This window comes from Urocampus carinirostris, chromosome 11 (genome assembly GCF_059441175.1).
Source record: "Urocampus carinirostris isolate Australia breed hairy pipefish chromosome 11, RoL_Ucar_1.0, whole genome shotgun sequence".
In the NCBI taxonomy this organism is placed as follows: Eukaryota; Metazoa; Chordata; class Actinopteri; order Syngnathiformes; family Syngnathidae; genus Urocampus; species Urocampus carinirostris.
The window spans coordinates 35,419,362-35,438,815 of NC_142359.1; the positions used below are offsets into that span (position 1 = coordinate 35,419,362).

At 40.1% G+C, this 19,454-nt stretch overlaps 1 protein-coding gene across 1 annotated transcript; it reads left to right on the plus strand.

The window, feature by feature from the left end:
* Positions 1-667: 667 nt before the first annotated feature.
* On the plus strand, positions 668-17,660 carry rab1ba (zRAB1B, member RAS oncogene family a). Its single transcript, XM_088348486.1, has 6 exons — positions 668-1,026; positions 6,397-6,469; positions 6,547-6,642; positions 6,717-6,812; positions 9,750-9,881; positions 15,131-17,660. Exons 1-6 carry the CDS (start codon positions 1,013-1,015, stop codon positions 15,323-15,325), a joined length of 606 nt encoding a protein of 201 aa, XP_088204612.1. The 5' UTR covers positions 668-1,012; the 3' UTR covers positions 15,326-17,660.
* The last annotated feature ends 1,794 nt before the right edge of the window (positions 17,661-19,454 follow it).

Here is a 19,454-nt window from a genome sequence, read left to right on the forward strand (position 1 = left end):
TTTGGCTTAAATCATTAAAGAGAGCCGGCTCTCATACGGCTCACTTGCTTTGATGCATTATATTACGAATTATTATGTTGTATAAAGAAGTTAAGATTAAAAGGAAGTATAAAAGGAGAAAATGAAAAAAGACAGGTTTGTGGTTATCCCTTTAATCAGTATATTACCAACAATAATTTAATGCAGAAAATGAATTAATAATTTGAATTAAAAAAAAAATATTATTCTACTCTATTATATTTGCATGTATTTTTTCCTTCTGCAGTGAACGTCCAAGCTACTTAATTTTTGAACTTTTTTTTGAGCAACTCAGTATCTCACAACAAAATGTTAATTAACAATATATATGATATAACAAAACACATGTACAATATAACATTTTAAACTACATAAATAAATACGTTTGAAAAAAATATAGCGTAAGATTATTTTGTATTTTGCAAGAGAAAATACGACAGTTTGTAAGGGCATGGAGCCGTGGAGGTTGACAGGTATAAAAACATTTGAACATGGTAGTGTTTATCAAATTTAAAGATTTACCTCAAAAACAAATTCATTGAACACAATTTGAATAACCGTTTTTATTGGGGGTATTTTTTTGTGGATAAAACATTTTGCTATACTGTACGTACATAAAATGACATCTCGCAGAAATTGTGGCCTACTTTGTCGGGAACGACACGTCAACTTACGCCACTTCCGCACATGCGCACTTTGGCAGTTGAAGCCTTGAACGAGAAACGGTCACAGGACGACGGGGATCAACGTTTTCCATCTTAGTATTTTTTTCTGTCAAAAACGCCGGATCGTGATCCGACGGCGAGGAATGAACGTTATATGATTCAATACTGAGCGAGTGACGGCCACAGGAGCACCTAATCGGCCACCCGAGTGCCTCGGCAACCAGACCAACGAGCCATTTTGCCGTAGTCGGAAGGAAGGAAGGAAGAAAGGAAAGAAAGAAGGAAGGAAGGAAGGAAGGAAAACAGAGTCAAACATCCCAAGTGACACCATGAATCCCGAATAGTAAGTACAGTTCTGGTTACGATACCCCTTCTTCAAAATACATTCCCGTTTAGCTGTGGGACCGTTGTCTCGCCCAGCGTCTTTCATGTTATTGTCATGTTACCTATCATGTTTATTGCATGTCGGCGCTGGCCCACAGGGCATTTTATCCGGAAATGTCATATGACCACCTCGCGTGGCTTTGACGTCGCATCAAGAAGAACCGGCATTATTGGCTAAAAGTGTCACAAGAAATGGTAGTACTGACGGCGTGGCTGTGTGAAGATTGATGTCAACGTCAAATTTGCAGTAGTTAGCTTGTTGTTTTTTTTTTTTTATAAAAGGCAACAGGTAGACACGCATGTATTCTTTCTTCTGCCATTTAGTGTAATATAGAGGATATATTATGCTTGTCATTATACGTAACTGGCATAGATAGACAAGGTTCTCGCTGTGAATAGGGACCAGGAAAGTGAAAATCAGCAAAGTAGTGTCGCACTTTGATAAAACCACCCAGGGGTCAAAATTCCCTCGAAATTCAGTTTTTTAGACAACTGCACCAAAACAACAACTGTAGCTCTACAAATTAGAACACAGAATTTCAGTTGTATGAATGGTCTTTATTGTCATTATACAGGTACAACAAAATTTGAGGGCTTCTCCTTTCATGATGCCCTTACTGACTGAGAGTACACGACTGCAACAAATTAACAACTATAAATCTACAAATAAAAACACATAACACAGATTTGCTAGTGTATGAATAATCTTAATTGTCTTTATACAAAAATACAACAAAAGTGTAGGGGTTTTCCTTTCACAGTCAGAAAGCGATTTTGATTGCGGCCAGCTAGCTGCACGCTAGCATCCGGTAACTTCAACTTCAGCCAGGTCTCTGCCGTCATTAAATACAACCATCCCGAATGTAGCAGTTTCCCACGAGTTGTAACTCCAGGTCACCCGTATCATGGGTTAATGAATCTGACATTGGAGAGTTACAGGCTCTGCAGGAGTGGCTCAAGGGAGTTGTTTGCCTAGCTGTAGCAGTAGGCTAGACTTGCATCCTTGCTCTTGCCTCTCCTTACACCGCCTCAGTTGTATCCCGGACCCTATAACAATCAACTGAGCATCAGCTGATGACTGTCTAATTAAATTGATGACTTTTGTTTCAATTTAACATGTTGCTAAAGCTACGAGCTGTCGCCATTTTTCCCCGTTTGTTTTGGATGGACACATTGACTTGTGCATTCGCCCCGCTCTTTGACTGACAGCATACACCATCCGATCACAGTCGGGCACATATAGTCACCCACCCAACACGCAAAGCCCTCCCTGCCCCTTGTATAGCATTTGCTGTGTGCTGTCTGCTCATAAACATAGCACAATACATTGATATCAATGACATTTCAGACAATTCAAGCCCAAAGGCGTAAACTAGGGTTATCCGTAGCAAGGGGTCACTATAGAGTGTTAACTCTTGATATGAGAAACTCTTTTAATACGAGAATTTCAGTAGACATTACGAGATCTATTTGGAACAACTATCTTGCTCTGCATGCTGCGGAACATCCAACTTACAGGCAGTCCCAGAGGCTACCAAAAAAGACTGCTCGAGATTGTTCACCACCAGCATCGGGTCATACAGATTGCGCACTCAAACCACTGCAGGCAAAAAAATGTTCGGTTAAAATTTTGTGTGTACATTCATTTAAAGCTACAGTAACTTTTAAGTGTACAGTATATGTTAACATATCAAGTCTTTCGATCTCATACCCTTAAACTTTTTCCGATATCTCCTCTTATTAATGATTGCAAGTCCTTCTTATTAAGCAATATTCAATCTTCCAAACACAACAAGGCAGCATTTTTTTGACAGTAAGACTACGTAGAATATAAACAATGGGAATTTTGTTAAAGGCGTTTATTTTATTTACCAACTCGTACAACTCTTTCTGCAGCCTTCTTGGTTCTTTCCCCTCTTGCGATACATTTGGTATTGCTTATTATACTTTCGCAGACTTCGTCTTTATGAGCAATCTATGATGACATGGTCCTCTGCTACCAGTGATCAAGATCCGGATTAAAACCAATGAGCAAGATAATCTGTTTTTTAAGAAAAAAAATCCCTCTGTACCGAAAAATGTTACATGGAATACACAATTTGAAATGATCAAAAAAAAATTCAAATATGGGGAAAATGTATAAATTGATAGGTCAATCCTCCCGCACTCCCCTCACATTCCTCCGCACCACGCACACAAGTCAGTTGCGCTGACCTCCTTCATGATTAGTGCTCATAATAAACTCTCATTTTATTTTGTTACAATGTCTTAATTATCATATTGCTGTATTTTTTAAATTACTAATTAAAGGTGTTTTTCGTGATCTGAAAGATGTATTTGATAGCTCTTCACGATTAACTTGGATGTTTTTGGGAGGTTTGGAATGGGCCAATTACTGTATTTTCCGCACTATAGGGCGCACCGGGTTATAGGGCGCACCCCCAAAAAATAGTTTTTGGTCCTATATCTTCCATAGATAAGGCGCACCGGATTATAAAGCGCTACAATGGGAACGTCGACACAACAGTCAGATAGTTCAGTCAAACTTATTACCCCCTTAACATTCCCAAAGCTTGCAAAGAAGCAAATACGTGTCGAGAACACGTGCGGATGTGGTGTCCGTACAATGTCACTCAAATGCATCGTTCCAAATATCATTCGGAAGGTTAAAGTCTTGGGATTCAAGAAATGCCAACCATTCCATAGTTTCTATTTTCTTTTTCGCTCGCAACTTTACTGTGCATATGACAATAAACACTTGGAATTAAGTTTAATTCACTCAACTCATCACAGCAACATCAAGATCGTTCTAAAACAAGATACCGGGAAAATATAAAGCCGCATAGCTCACCTAAGTTCTCACGTTCAATAATGATACGCAACCATGGTCTTCTTACAACCGTGAGTGAAGTAAATCCAGGAGAGTAAAATATTTACAAATACAGACTAATGAAACATGTTTCTTTATGGCGTACTTTAGCAAGCTTGCTAATACAGTAATCTTTATCGGCCAATTGCAGGGTTTGTTTTGGCCCTCTAGCCTATCCGAGGCTCCGAATAACTTCAGCCAATAGCGATCGATTTAACTGATGATTGACACATCTTTTTCGGCCAATTGCAGGGTTTGTTTTGGCCCTCTAGCCTATCCGAGGCTCCGAATAACTTCAGCCAATAGCGATCGATTCAAATGATGATTGACACGTTGGTTAGCCAATGAAACGCCGGTATATAAATCCCAGCATACACCGCGGACTTCTCCACGTTCGGGGGAAAATCGAGTCGGCGGCTGTTGCGTAAGTTGCGATACCTTGCGACTTAATATTGAGCCATATATAAGGCGCACTGTATTTTAAGGCGAATGGTCAGCGTTTGAAAAAAATTAAGACTTTTAGGTGCGCCTTATAGTGCGGAAAATACGGTAGTTTTTAATTGTTTAATATCGGGAAAATTTGCTCATTACACAAGCAATTTGTGCTACAAGCACGATCGTATTAAGCTCGTATGAAAAGATGCCACAGTAATATAGTTTTGGTATCAATTGCGTAAACAAGCTGCTAATTTCTGACTTTCGATCCATCTTATATTTTTCTGACTTTCTAACAAACAGGTGACTTCAACAATACTTGAATTGTACATTAGCGAGCATGAAGACGGTGACCTGGCTTCAGCAGCCGGTTAGACGATACAGCAGGTAGCAGATGTTTGATGCCTGAGTGGCCTCTGAAATGAGACCCACTCCCACACTTGTCATAGAATCCTTCTGTGTCAATGCCACACTTTAAGGCTTCTCTGGTTTCTTCGTTGCCCTAAAACTTATGGCTCTTCATGAGTACATACAGTGGGACCTCGCTACTTCGCGCTTCGACGTTCGCGGATTCAGAGCTTCGCGGGCCTAAAAAATAATAATAAAATAAAATAATGTCAATGTGTTTTTTTTTTTTTTTTTTGAAGGGCTGGCATTACTTTGTGGTTCCACGTTCGCGGGTTCAGAGCTTCGCAGGTCTAAAAAATAATAATAATAAAATAAAATAATGTGTAAAAAAAAAATATTTTTTTTTTTAAGCATTTTTGATGGGGCGTCGCTACTTCGCAGATTTTCACTTTTCACGGGTGATTTTGGTCCCCTTTAACCGGGTCTAAAAAATAATAATAATATTTTTTTTTAAAGGTGCGCCGCTACTTCACGGATTTTCACTTATCACGGGTGATTTTGGTCCCCATTCACCGCGATAACCAAGGTCCCACTGTAATGGTTTGGAGATACATTTTTGGCTCATGCATTATTTCTTGAGCATCATTTCAATTGACGTTCGTCAGAAGCCAGAGCAACACATACATAAAGGGGTTTTTGGTCCAATATATATAGGGCAGAGTTTCAACTACATTTACAGACAGGGCGTCACACCAACACCCCGTTTTGGCTGTATGTCACTAAAGAATCTTTTATAGGGAACCCATACTAAACAATGTATATTCACTATCGAGAAACTTTACGAGGATAAGCCACAGAACAAATTGTAAATACCCCAAAACGCCAGCCAAGCACACAGAGCACTTTGATTGGGTAAATGAAAGGGCCGGCGAATCTACACGCGCAGCACGTTCCCCTCTCTTGCTCATGCTAACTGCACAGAAGGGAATTGGATCCATAATCATTTTGTTTGCATTATTATGTGACATTTTTACAAAAGAAAACTATGATTTGAAACCGTTATTTACGAAAGAAATGACGGTCAAAAGGAGCCTCATCGATCTTAGGAACTGCAGGAGGTAGAGAAGTTTAAAGTGATATACTGTTAAATTAGGATATAGAGCGCACCTGTTTTACAAGCAGCACGAAGTACATTTTTAAAGGAAAAAACATTTTGTACATATTTAGGCCGCACATAGCTATGGTGCAAAGTTACATCAAACTTGCCTTGTCCTCGACGCACATATTCCTCGTGTCTCACTATTACTTTTACTGCTCCGGCGCTCCTGGCGGCTGCTAGTTAATGCATAAATTAGCTGCAACATTGGATAAGCCGCAGGGTTAAAAGCTTGGGGGAAAAGTCGGGGCTTAGAGTCGGAATTTTACGTGATGTATTGATACATGCTCTGGTATTATTGTTATTTAACAGATTTAACCGAATCATCAAACGTAACAAAATATTTTGTTTTATTATAGCTCTTTGGGTCAAAAAGGTTTCCGACCCCTGCCCTAAAATGTTGACTAAATTAGTTTCTATTTTTGTGTTTTTTCTTTAGTATTGCTCTGCATTTGAAACGTTTGTGAGTCCACCTAACTAATAAACAAATGCAGATCCCTGACATGTTTTATTCATTCCAGCGACTATCTGTTTAAGCTGCTGCTTATTGGGGACTCCGGAGTTGGCAAATCCTGCCTGTTGCTTCGTTTTGCTGTGAGTGCCACAAACACAAGCGGATAAAAAAAGGTTGACGCAGCATTTTATTAATCTTATCTTTGCCCACGTCACAGGATGACACTTACACTGATAATTACATCAGCACCATCGGCGTGGACTTTAAGATTCGAACCATCGAATTGGACGGCAAGACCATCAAACTGCAGATTGTGAGCATGCACGCATTCGTTAAGATAGGCCGGCCCCCTAATTACTGTGTTTAAATTGCCATATCTTTTATCAGTGGGACACGGCGGGTCAGGAGAGGTTTCGCACCATTACCTCCAGCTACTACCGTGGCGCACATGGCATCATTGTGGTGTATGACGTGACAGACCAGGTAGGCAAGAAGACATACTTTGGTGGGCTTTCAAGTATAAACTTGAGGTGTGTCTATGTAGCACCTATGCTGTGATCAGTGGGATGAAAAGCTACTGGACTAGTTTCAGGTTTGATGAGTGTTAAAAAATATAGAGAAGACGCCAGAGTCCAAATGAATTTGAACACAAGACTGTATTAAATAAATAATGATCAGTAAACACGACAATATACAACATTTAAGATACATTACAGTAAAATAACACTCTTATTTGGTTCAGGATGTTGCATGCATAGTTAAGTTTGTTTAATATTTGTTTAATAACCTTGTTTTATTCCTATCTCAGTTTAATGACTAAATGTTTACTCAAGATTCATGCGAGGTCTTAAAAACAAGTCTTGAATGTGATAACCGCAAATTTGGCCATGAAAAATGTCTAAAAAATGTTACAAGTCTCAAATTTAATTCTCAAAAGTCTTATTTTTTCCCTATCTGTGTGAGAAAACTAATGACTGTTATTAAGTAAACTAACAAAAGTATGGTACTTCGTGTCTTAAAGTTATTTTACATTTTCTCCGACTTTATCGACCCCTGACCAATAAATGCAATGTGTTGGCCTAAAAAATTCCATATTTCCACGTTTTCGAAAATGCAGTATTAAGTTGGAGCTTTAGCCAATCTCTAACCCGCTGTCTTTGTAAGAGTAACTTTGGGATGGGAAAGTGTAGGTTTTACCCGTTTTGGTGATTTCAAGTATATTTGGGTTCTGGCTGTACCAGTGGGTGGAGTCACCCAGCTGGCTGACGTCCAGAACCCGTCACAGCGGTGTGCCGCTTGGCCCCCCCTGACAGTTCTGGTATGCCCCCTTAAAGTCACCCGCCTTCGCGCCCGCCTACCCCGAGCCCAAGAGGAGGGTCAGTGCACGTGGTTGTCTCTGGTAGAGTTCGCCTGGTCACCGCTTCACCCAAAGGGTCGGGGGCAATTTCCCCCTCGGTGCCAGTGCAGTCCTCTCAACCTTGCAAACCTAACCTCAGCGACCAAATGCGCAATACCTTCCTCGCACTTTCGGCACAGGCTTTAAGTCGCCTTCCGACTTGGCCGTCTCGACTCTTTTTATGCGCAGCGATAGAATTTTAGATACTTTAGATCCAATGATAATTCAAATGAATGAGAAGAAAGTTGAGTAATAAGTAAAGAAACACAATTTTGATATTCTCCAATTTAGGGAATCCCAAATCAATGGGTATGTGCTATACAGTAAGACCTTGGTTATCGCGGTTAATGGGGACCAAAACCACCCGCGAAGTAGCGGCGCACCTTTTTTTGGGGGGGGGAAATTATTATTTTTTTAGATCCGGTTAATGGGGAGCAAAACCACCCGCTAAAAGTGAAAATCTGCGAAGTAGCGACGACCCTTCAAAAAAAAAAAAAAAAATCTTATGTAATTATCTGCAACGCTTATCCTTAGTAGGGTCGCGGGGGGGCTGGAGCCCATCCCAGCCATCTCCGGGCAGTGGGCAGGGGACACCCTGAACTGCTTGCCAGCCAATTGCAGCTGCAAATCACATTAGTTCTCGCAGCTAGCTGCGTTCTTCATCGACTGACAAGCCGAGTGATCCACCGCTAAGAGTCGTACAGCTGGGCGATTTTACGTCCGCCCGGGACGATCGGAGACAAATTCACGACAGGGTTTTTATTTGCGCCGCACCGTGGGTGCCGTTCGGTCGCTCCCGCGAGCGAGCCCCTAACCCGCGGCGCGGGTACTTTCGGGCGCGATACGCACGACACCGCGACAAGCCGAGCGGGTCGGGTGCTTGGCGTGGAGGCCGCTGTTAGCGGCCCACGCGCGCGCTACACAGCCCTCGATGGCTCCGGCCGACGGACGGGCGGCCGCGGGGGAAAGGGGTAGCTGGGAGGGACCTGTGGGGTTAGGGGGGGCGGTGAAGCAGAAGCCGCACCGAAACCGCGCGCCGGGAGACCACAACGGCGCGCCCTGCTAGGGTCGTCAACCGAGGGGGATTCCCCAGTTACGGGGGTCCCGCGCACGTCCGCCGCCTTTCACCCGCCGCACGCGGCCGGCCACCTGTCGTCGCGCCGCGCTACTGGGGTCGTCGGACGATCACGTCCGCCGCCTTTTCTCGCGTCGCGCCGTGTGACGCCGTGTCCGCCGAACTCGCTCCGTCGCGCGGCCCGGGAGAACAACTTGGCCTTTAAGAAAGGCCAACACAAAAATTTATTAATTCTTTTTTTTTTTTTTTTTTTTCAGGAATACATTTTGACAAAAGTTGAGGTTTTTGCTGCTACTTGTTAAGGAACATGAGAGGGTGACTGCTCGTAACCCGATCTAATAAAAATAACTTCACACAGGAATAGGTCAAGTAACAATATTTAAAAAATATAATCAACAGAGACATGAACTATTTAAAGGAGATTGTAATTTTATTTTGAATTTTATAATCTGTTACAATTAGCAATATTTTCTTAGTGCATTAATGCAACATTTTATAACTGCAAAGAAAACCCGAAACAAACGTTCCAAAACTAGTCTAGTTAAGGTTTTTTATTCATTGTAATTTACACCGTCACTAGGTGGAGTCAAAAGGAAGAAAGGAGATTTGGTAATCCAAACAATGTCTTGCTAAGAACCGCTATTCATAACCTCGGATCCTGTTGTCTTCCCTGACATGTGTGCTCTGGCCACAGCGAGCAATGAGAAAAGACATGGGTTCTTGACATGATGTTTTTGATGCCTTTTATACAAAAATTATTTGAAACTGAGTATAACATATCATTGTTCGTTACTTGAACTAATTTATTTCGTTTTGTATTTTGGTTATACCATCAAATATTTACTGCAATTTGTTTACCATCAAATTTTAAAATTTTATTGAACGTTGAATTATCCTTTTTATTTATTTCTAACTCTCTTTGTAACGGGGTTTACATCTGTCGTTGAAGGAATCCTACAGTAACGTCAAGATGTGGCTTCACGAAATTGACCGTTTTGCCAGCGAGAATGTTAACAAGCTTCTGGTGGGCAACAAGTGCGACCTGACCACTAAAAAAGTGGTGGACTATACAACAGCCAAAGTAAGCAGCAACCTTGTGGGCTTTCTCGTATTCATGTTTGTGTTTTCATACTAGAAGCATTATGAAGCATTTTGTGGCTCGGCTCAAAAAGAATTAAGTTGCAAAATATGTGCAATAAATGACAAAATAAGTCAAGTCAAGTTGATTCATACAACCCTTAATCACAAGATCTTTCTAAGGGCTTTACAGACTACCATTACACCATCTTATTATCTAAGACCTACATGAGTGAAAGAAAATAAATCAAAAACCCCAGCATGAGAAAAATGCAGAAACCTGGAAAAGGGGCTGCAAATGAGGGAATCCCCCTTCCAGAATTAGCAGGAGGCAATAGATGTTGCAAGGGCATCAACAGACAATACACAGATATCATCAATACAAAATATAGGTTATAACAGATTCCTGTTCCGGTCCAAGTGCCGATACGATTGCTCAAAATGCAAGCACAGTGCATCAACCAGGCTCATCCTTCTCCCTCAGGGACAAGAAGACAAGAGTACGAAGGTCAACATCGTTCACAAGTGTGTTTTAAACTTAGATTTAAACACTTCCACTGAGGTTGCAGATCGAATCCCTTGACAGCAGAGCAAGAGCGAGTAAGACGAATGTACCAACTCTACGACTGATTCCTTTTGCTCGGATTAATATGCATCGGCCCGCCTTAAATAACTATGTAGGGGGCCCCAGTGTCCATGTGGATAATGACCAGTTTTCTGTGACGATGTGTTTATAAATGCTCAGAAAATCCAGTGTTTCTGAATTAAAGATGGGCTTTGTCCGAATGGTCTCCCCTTGACACTCATTTACTGTACTTTAATGCTTCATGTGATCACATGCCAGCCTCTTAAAAGTGCGTTAAGATGTATATTTAAGGGCATGGCCGCCTTGTTGAGCCTGCGAGGTGAATGGCACCGATAATGTACACAAATTAAACACTTCATGTAGTAGTATTTTCATCGTACTTTTGTTGCTTATGCCAAAGCATATCTTCCCCTAGCTGTGTCCAATCTTGTTGCATGTGATGTTTTATAAAATTGATGTCAACGATAATGAAGACAAATCAATTCAATGTCTTTGAAAACAATCCAAAGTTTTTTGTAATTCCAAATTTGTTAAGAGAATTTACAGCCCTGTAAGACTTCTTGTGATTAAGGGCTATACAAATAAATTTAGTGGATCATTTCCTTAATCCATACAGTTGTGCAATAAAAAAGCAAGCATTATGATTTGACAGTACAGAAGCTGTTTATAAAAAAATATTTAGAAAGTACATTACTTTTATTTGTCAAACAAATGATTGCGCCTGTGAATTGGGTATCTTCCTGAAATATAAATAAATAAAGCTTTCTACTTCACTGGTTTTGGCTATTGCATGACATTTTTAGAATGTGACCCCCGCAAAAAATGACGGATAACTGTGTACCCCTTTTTCTATTGATAGGCAGGATATATTCTTTTTTTTTAGTCTTGTACGCTTGTTTAGGGTAATGATGGCCCTAAAATATAAATTTAAAAAAATTGCAATAGGTTGTGTAACCCCTAAGTACCGGTAATAGTCAGGTGACAAAGGAACATTATATGTATTTACATAATTCTTTTGGATGCTATAATATTGTTTTTACTGTATTTTACAGCTAATTTTAGACACGCCAACATGGGGCCTGTTAACTAAAAACTAACACGAGAAAAGAGTGAAGAAAACAAAAAGTACTGTGTTCAGGATTGTAGGAGGATTATTTGAAAATGTAATCCGATACCATTACTAGTTACTGGTTGACATTTTTTTATCAGAATACTATAATATTGACGTATTGTAACTGGATTGCTTTTGGGTTACCCCGATACCAAATATGCTAATAAAAGACAAAAATAATATAAATAAAATTACTTAATTGTGATCAACATAAATGAACAATGTAACATTGAAAAAATAATTGGAAGAAACCAAGGTTTGGTAGTTGCGAATTTTAACCGCTAAATATAGTTATGAAGCAAGAATCTTTTTTTCTTTTTCACACGGCAGACAAGATATGTTCTGCTTTATTTTACATTAAGAGGACATTAAGAACCCTCTGTTGTTTTAAACACGCCGATTGTTCACTCTATGAATTTCCAACAAACATTTTTACTTGTTTGAAATGGGAATGCCAAACCTCTTGAAAATATTCAGATTTACAAGGCTAAGTACATCAGTATCACAAAGTAACAATACAGTGATCTGCATTTCGAACAACTATTAACTGCAAAATACAAATATAAGATTCATATTTACTAAGTGTCCATGAATGCATCACTCGCGAGCAACCTTCTGCCCGGTGTTATGGAATGCTCTTCCCCCTGAGATTCGATCTGCAACCTCAGTGGAACTGTTTAAATCTAGACTTAAAACACACTTCTGTTCTATAGCATTTGAATAACCTATATTTCCTGTTGACAATATCTGTGTATAATTTGTTATTGGAAAATCCATTGCAGCCTGGTCATCCTGGAAGGGGGATACCTTATGTGCGGTCCCTTCTCAAGGTTTCTTCATTTTCCTCATTTTGAGGTTTTTGAGTTTTTCCTTGTCCTCATGTAGGTTTTAGATAAGGATGGTGTAATAATAGTCTATGGTCTGTGCAGCCCTTTGAGACTCCTTCTGATTAAGGGCTTTACAAATAAACATGACTTGACCTAGTGCCCAATATGCGGCCATTAGCTGCCTCACGAAACTGCAGGCCCACGCAATTTTAACAAAATGAGTGCTACATTGAAGGCGATATAAAATAAATACAAAAAGAAATGTGCTTTTACCTGTAAAACGCAAAGATGCAGTGGTGGATAAAGTGCCGATTATGCGCGTAGCTCCTGTGTATGTGTAAAACATATCTCTATCTCTCTGTCTCTCATGTGTCAGTGATTAAAATTAGGACACAATTCTTATATCAGCGCATTTTGTATACAAAACATTTTTTTAAATAAAATCGTAATCCTCATTTTAACTAAATATACCTGTAATTTGATTAAATTTTGCTTCTGTAACTGTAATGGAATACAACTACCGTATTTTCCGCACTATAAGGAGCACCTAAAAGCCTTTCTTTTTTTCAAAAGCTGACCATGCGCCTTATAATACAGTGCGCCTTATTTATGGATCAATATTAAGTCGCAAAGTCTTCCAACTAACTTGCAGCCGCCGACTAGATTTTCCCCCGAACGCCAAGTAGTCCGCGGTGTATGCTGGGATTTATTTACCGGCGTTTCATTGGCTAACCAATGTGTCAATCATCAGTTGAATCGATCACTATTGGCTAAAGTTATTCGGAGGTCAAGGGGCGGATCCTTTTTATCATTTACAGGCTGGCATAGGCTGAAGCGGCAAAACATAGCCTGAAATTGGCCGAAAAAGATGAATGTGTATAGCACGTGGTTGACGGCATACAAAAAGCATTTTTTACTATTCTGTATTTGTAAATATTTTATTCTCCTGGATTTACTAAACTCACGGATATAAGAGGACCATGGCTGCACATTATTATTGAACACAACGACTTCGGTGAGCTACTCTGGCTATATATTTTCCCTGTATCTTGTTCCAGACTGAACTCGATGTTTCTGTGATAAGCGGTGCAGATAATGGATGGAATGGAGTGTCTATTTTTAAATTAAACTAAATTCCAAGTGTTCATTGTCATATGCACAGTAAAGTTGCGAGCGAAAAAGAAAATAGGAACTAAGGAATGGTTGGCATTTCTTGAATCCCAAGACTTTAACCTTCCGAATGATATTTGGAACGATGCATTTGAGTGACATCGTACGGACACCACATCCGCACGTGTTCTCGACACGTATTTGCGTCTTTGCAAGCTTTGGGAATGTTAAGGGGGTAATAAGTTTGACTGAACTATCTGACTGTTTTGTCGGCGTTCCCATTGTAGCGCCTTATAATCCGGTGCGTCTTATGTATGTCAAATATAGGACCAAAAACTATTTTTTCGGGGTGCGCCCTATAACCCGGTGCGCCCTATAGTGCGGAAAATACGGTACTTTTCTTTTTGTATCCTGATTTCGGAATGCCGTTACATGTATTCTGTTACTCCACGACCTTTTACAATAGAGCTGCAACTATTGTCTTTATAATCAATGAATCAGTCAAAAAAAAATTTCCAATTGATGAATTGGATTTCTTAAATACATTTTTAATTTTATCCGTATTCAAAAATTGAAGTTTTGGACCGATTAGTGCCGAAACAAAAGAATATTCTATAATAAAAATAATTCCACGTGACAACTTTGACACAAATGCATACAAATGTTTGCTACACAGCTCCAAATACGCAAAATACTCTTTTCCTACCACCTTATCCAAATATATTATGTTTGGACTTATCATACAAAAAGAAAGAGCAATACATTTAATTGTATGTGTAGCAATTATTCGTATCCACTAAAAATCCACGAAAAATATATTAAACCCAATTTTGTCAGCAAATTTGTTTTTGGCTTAAATCTTTGAATATGATTAACATTTACATTATGAAAATGATCTGCCTCTTGTTTGGGGATACTATTGTCATTGTTATTTATCTTTTTCATTTATTTGATTTAATTATTTTCTTATGTTCTTTTCTGTCATCCTGCAGCACTTTCTGTTCCCTCAAAATGTATTAAAGATTGGGTGCTTCATTTGAAAACTAAAGCTTGCAATCATAAGTTTAAGCCAGGAGATGGCAGCAGAGTAACACATGCTTTGCGTTTATTTCTTAGATGCTCAAATAAACTTTTCTTTTTAGGGGTTTGTTCTGCTCCGAACAGGCCTAATTAAAGTAAGCAGGTAGGTGTAATGGAAATAAAGCCTTAAGGCTCTTTTAATTCAGCATTGTTAACACATCCCTAACAGAGAAATATTTAACATTAATCTTTAAAAGGGCACCTCTAACCTTTAACTTTGTATCACAATGAAACAGTCAAACACTACAATGTTGAAACTTTCATGCCAGTTTTGTTTGTAATGATGCAATGTTCAATAAAAAAAGATGTAAAATAAAAACTTAAGACAACGGAATGGTGTGCACTCTTAGTTGCGTTGATTTAACGTACTACGTGGCTCCTCAATTGAGGGATACAACGAATCGATGATCTTATTAGTTGCCAACGCTTTTAATGTTTGATGTTAATTGATTTGATCTATTAGTAGTTGCAGCTTTATTTGACATTGAGGGTTTTTCGGGGGGCATCGACATAACGCCAACTTTGTTATGCTTTGGCAGGAGTTCGCCGACTCTTTGTCCATTCCGTTCCTGGAAACGAGCGCCAAGAACGCCACCAACGTGGAGCAGTCCTTCATGAGCATGGCGGCGGAGATCAAGAAGCGCATGGGCCCCGGGGCCACGGCGGGCGGCGACAAGCCCAATATGAAAATCGACAGCACTCCTGTCAGGCAGTCGGGAGGAGGCTGCTGTTAAAGGGCAGCTCTCCCCGCGGGCCCCGATCGCCGTTTTCCGGTCCCCTTCGATTCTGTCCCCTGTGTGAAAGTCGTCTCGTCCCGCCCGCAACGGGTGTCCTTTGTCTCCGTCACTTCAGGTCCCAAACTCACTTTATTTTAAGACATTGAAAAAATAAAATCTTACAGAGGTTGTCAAAGGTCTGAATTGAAGAACATGTTGCGTTTCTGTCATGCCCCCTAGGAAGAAGTAAACCTCCCAAGTCCCCCCCAAATGAGTGTGCCACTGCCACCTAGTGTAGTGGAGGTGCAGTTGCACTTAATTCTCGGACAGTGTAAAAGTAACATTTTACAGGGGTTCTCAAAGGTCTCAATTAAGGAACATGTTAAGTTAACACAGTGCTTCTCAATTAGTTTCTGTCATGCCCCCCCCCCCCCTTGGAAGAAGAAAACATCTCAGAAACCACCCTTCCCCAACCTTTGAAAAAATGAGTGTGCCACTGCCCCCTAGTGTAGTGGATGTGCGGTTGCACTTGATTCTAGGAGAGTTGAAAAATAAAAACCCTCAGAGGTTGACATGGCCAGCTATTTGAGAAGCACTAAGTTAGCACCTAATTTTGTGGCAAATGAAGGTTTAATAAAAATGTGGAAGTGTGGCCGTAAGATTTGGCCCAATTCTTGTATGAGAGAAGGTATTTTTAGGACCTCTCGTTGACAAAAGCGGTCATATTTTGCCCAATAGTACTTTAAAGAAATCATGTGTGTACTCTGGGGAGGAAACGGTTATCTTGCCTGCTCAATGTATGTCGGTGTGAGCGTCTCGGCGTGCTGAGTCTGTCCTGTCCACACTCACTGTGTGCATTCAAACTCTTGTGCTGGCGTCGGTTAATGTCTTTGGTCTGTCCAAACCAGGGGTCTCAAACTCACAGCCCCCGGAGGATAGTTTGAGGCCCCTGCTGTAATATGAACGTTAAAGGGATAGTGTGTGTTATTTGCCCACTAGATGTCGCTGTATTCTGTCGTACAACTGAAAACGAGCTCTAAAAGCTCAACGGAAGAATACAATATACGGAGACTCAATGTGACAAAAATGCACTTTTAAACTAATCAATATTAATAGATAAAAAATCAAATAAATAATAAAAATTACTATTACTTTTAAAAAGAAGGAAAAAAACAAATGAAGAAAAATAGGACGGGATAAAAGAGAACATTTAAAAAAGAAAAATTAAGACAAAAATAAAACTCAAGAAAAGTGAAAAATAAAGAGAGAAAAAAATTCAATTTTTTTCAATTTTCCTTTATCTCCAATTCCTTTTGCTTTCTTTCCCCTAATTTTCTTTTTCTTCCCGTTTTTCCTTATTTCTTCTACCCTATTTGTTATTCCTGCAAAAAAAATATTTTTTTCCCTTTATTTTAGTCTTACTTTGTGAAAGGCTGAATAAAAAGCGAAAGAAAATGGGTTCTTTGTAGTCCTCCTTGGACTCATTTTTGGTCGCACTACACCTTACAGCGACTTCTAGTGGACGAACACTCTCTTTAACAACAGCAAATTATTTTTAATGGCGCTTTTTCTACGGTACAACCCAATTTGCCCTAAACTCACCCGGACCCGAGCTTCAGCGGCCCCAAACTCAATTAAGTTTTGAGACTGTTGACCTAAACCCAAGAAGTCCTCGTAAATATTGTTTCTATCAGTTACAAACCATGTTTGTCCATCATAATTCTTTTGATCCCACTTTTGTTTCTTGTGGTTTGCTTGAGGTCACTGTATTTGAGATGCTCCGTCCAATGGAAGCTGTTATTCTCTCGTTAGCTTTTGAGCGCATTGCTTTTCGTTCGGTGGCGATGTTCAAGTGCAGGACAGAAGCCCGACCTTCGACCTTCTGATTTTTTCACAGTATGAGGATGTCGGGAGGGACCGGTCTTGCTTTTCAAGACTGGATATGATCTCCTGACTCGTCCCCTTCATTTGCCGAAAGAATGAACATTCCGAATGTATTTGGACGGTGGCCACCCGGTCTCACTCTAATAAGTGCAGGATATTTAGTTGGTTGTCTCAATTTGCAGTTCCCGTTTTAATGTCTTGATAAGGATTACTAACTTGAATTTCGTCTTTGCGCACGTGTCTCAATGCAGGTGACATCTTTCCTAGACATCTGCAATGTCTTTTTTTTTTTTTTTTTTTTTTTTTTCAAGAAAATGTAAAAGTTCACACAGACCAGGATCTGTCGTCACTTTCGTTGGGGGGGGGTTTTGCTTATTCACTTGGTGCTGTCTCCTGCTGACTTTTGACATATTTGTTTGTACATACTATAAATATCTATATAATAAAAAGAAAAAGTTCAACTGTGAAAGTCTGGCCTCTTTTGTGAAGGGCTGTGTTATCACAGCTACCCTGAATTGCATACCTGTCAACCTGTACGGTTTTGTCGTACAAAGTACATTAATTTTGCAATTTAAGACGTGTACGACATATGAGAAAATCTGTACGAAAAAAACGTAAATTTGTCAAATGATGGGTACCATCCGGTATACACCGACTCACAAAACGGCAAATCAATCAAGTCAAACCAGTTCGCCGCGGAAGCCTCTATCTCGGTATCTTTTTTTTTTTCCGTTGCAAACAAAGCGAGCAGTTTGATGTAGTAAAAGGAAGTCCGTCTCTCTTTAGAGAACCGGCTTTTTCGGCTCAACTCATTAAAGAGCCGGCTCTCAAACGGCTCACCTGCTTTGATGCATTATATTACGTATTATTATGTTGTATGAAGAAGTTAAGGAAAAGAAGTATAAAATGAGAAAATAAAAAGTAGACAGGTCTGTGGTTATCCCTTTAATCAGTATAATAATAATAATAATAATAATTTCCTTTGTATTGTCATTCTTTGTAACAATGTACACAGAACGAAATGTCGCTACACCTGACCCGTTGTAGCGAGCCGATGCAGCCGCAGCCAACAGAGGGCGCCGCCATTTTACCAATGTTATAAGTCTTAGGTATGACTCGGCCGAGGCGCGAACCAGCGACCTCCCAGTCTCAAGGCGCCCGTATATTACCAACAATAATTTAATGCAGAAAATGAATTAATTGAATAAGAAAATTGTACTTAATTGTATTTGCATGTATTTTTTCGTCCAAGCTAATTAATTTTTGAACTATTTTTTTATAATAAACCTCATTCATGTTGAGCAACTCAGTATCTCACAACAAAATGTTAATTAACAATATATATGATATAACTAAGGGGCAGCACGGCGGCGCAGTGGTTAGCGCGTGTGCGGCACAGTTCTAAGGTTTTGGGAACCTCCTGTGTGGGTTCAAATCCAGCTACCGGACCTCCTGTGCGGAGTTTGTATGTTCTCCCCGTGCTTGCGTGGGTTTCCTCCGGGCACTCCGGTTTCCTCCCACATTCCATTAACATGCATTTCAGGTGGATTGGCCGGTCCAAATTGTCCCTAGGTGTGAATGAGCGAGCGAGTTGTCTGTCCCTGTGTGTCCTGCGATTGGCTGGCAACCAGTTCAGGGTGTCCCCTGCCCACTGTCCGATGATTGCTGGGATGGACTCCAGCACCCCTGCGACCCTACTGAGGATAAGTGGTGCAGCTGATGAGATGAGATGAGATGAGAGATGATATAACTAAACACATGTACAATATAACATGTTAAACTACATAAATAAACACGTTTGAAAAAAATATGGTGTAAGATTATTTTGTAAGGAAAAATACGACAGTTTGTACAGTCATGGAGCCGTGGAGGTTGACAGGTATGGAATTGTAAATGGCAATTTTACTTGTACAGTTTCGTTTTGTTTTATTAGACTCGTATTTCAATTTTATTTCCAAGCCTGAAAGTAATTCTACTGATGTTCACGTTCGAGGAGACAAAAGAGATTTTTGATGACCACGAACTAAAGGTAAGATCTTGAGCTCAAATCCGATTTGGATGGGACCAAAATGTTGATTATTACTGAAGGTTCGCATCGGGCCAGGCTTCTTTCGCTAATTTTTTCAAATTTTATCAACGCTTGGCAAGCGTCCGTCAGTGTTCTTAGTTTATTTTTTTGGGTGGAGGGTCTGCGTGGATGATTCAGTCCCCTCTTTGAGCCAAGGAGCCGACGTTGCGCAAAAGGAGGACAAAATCCACCGCA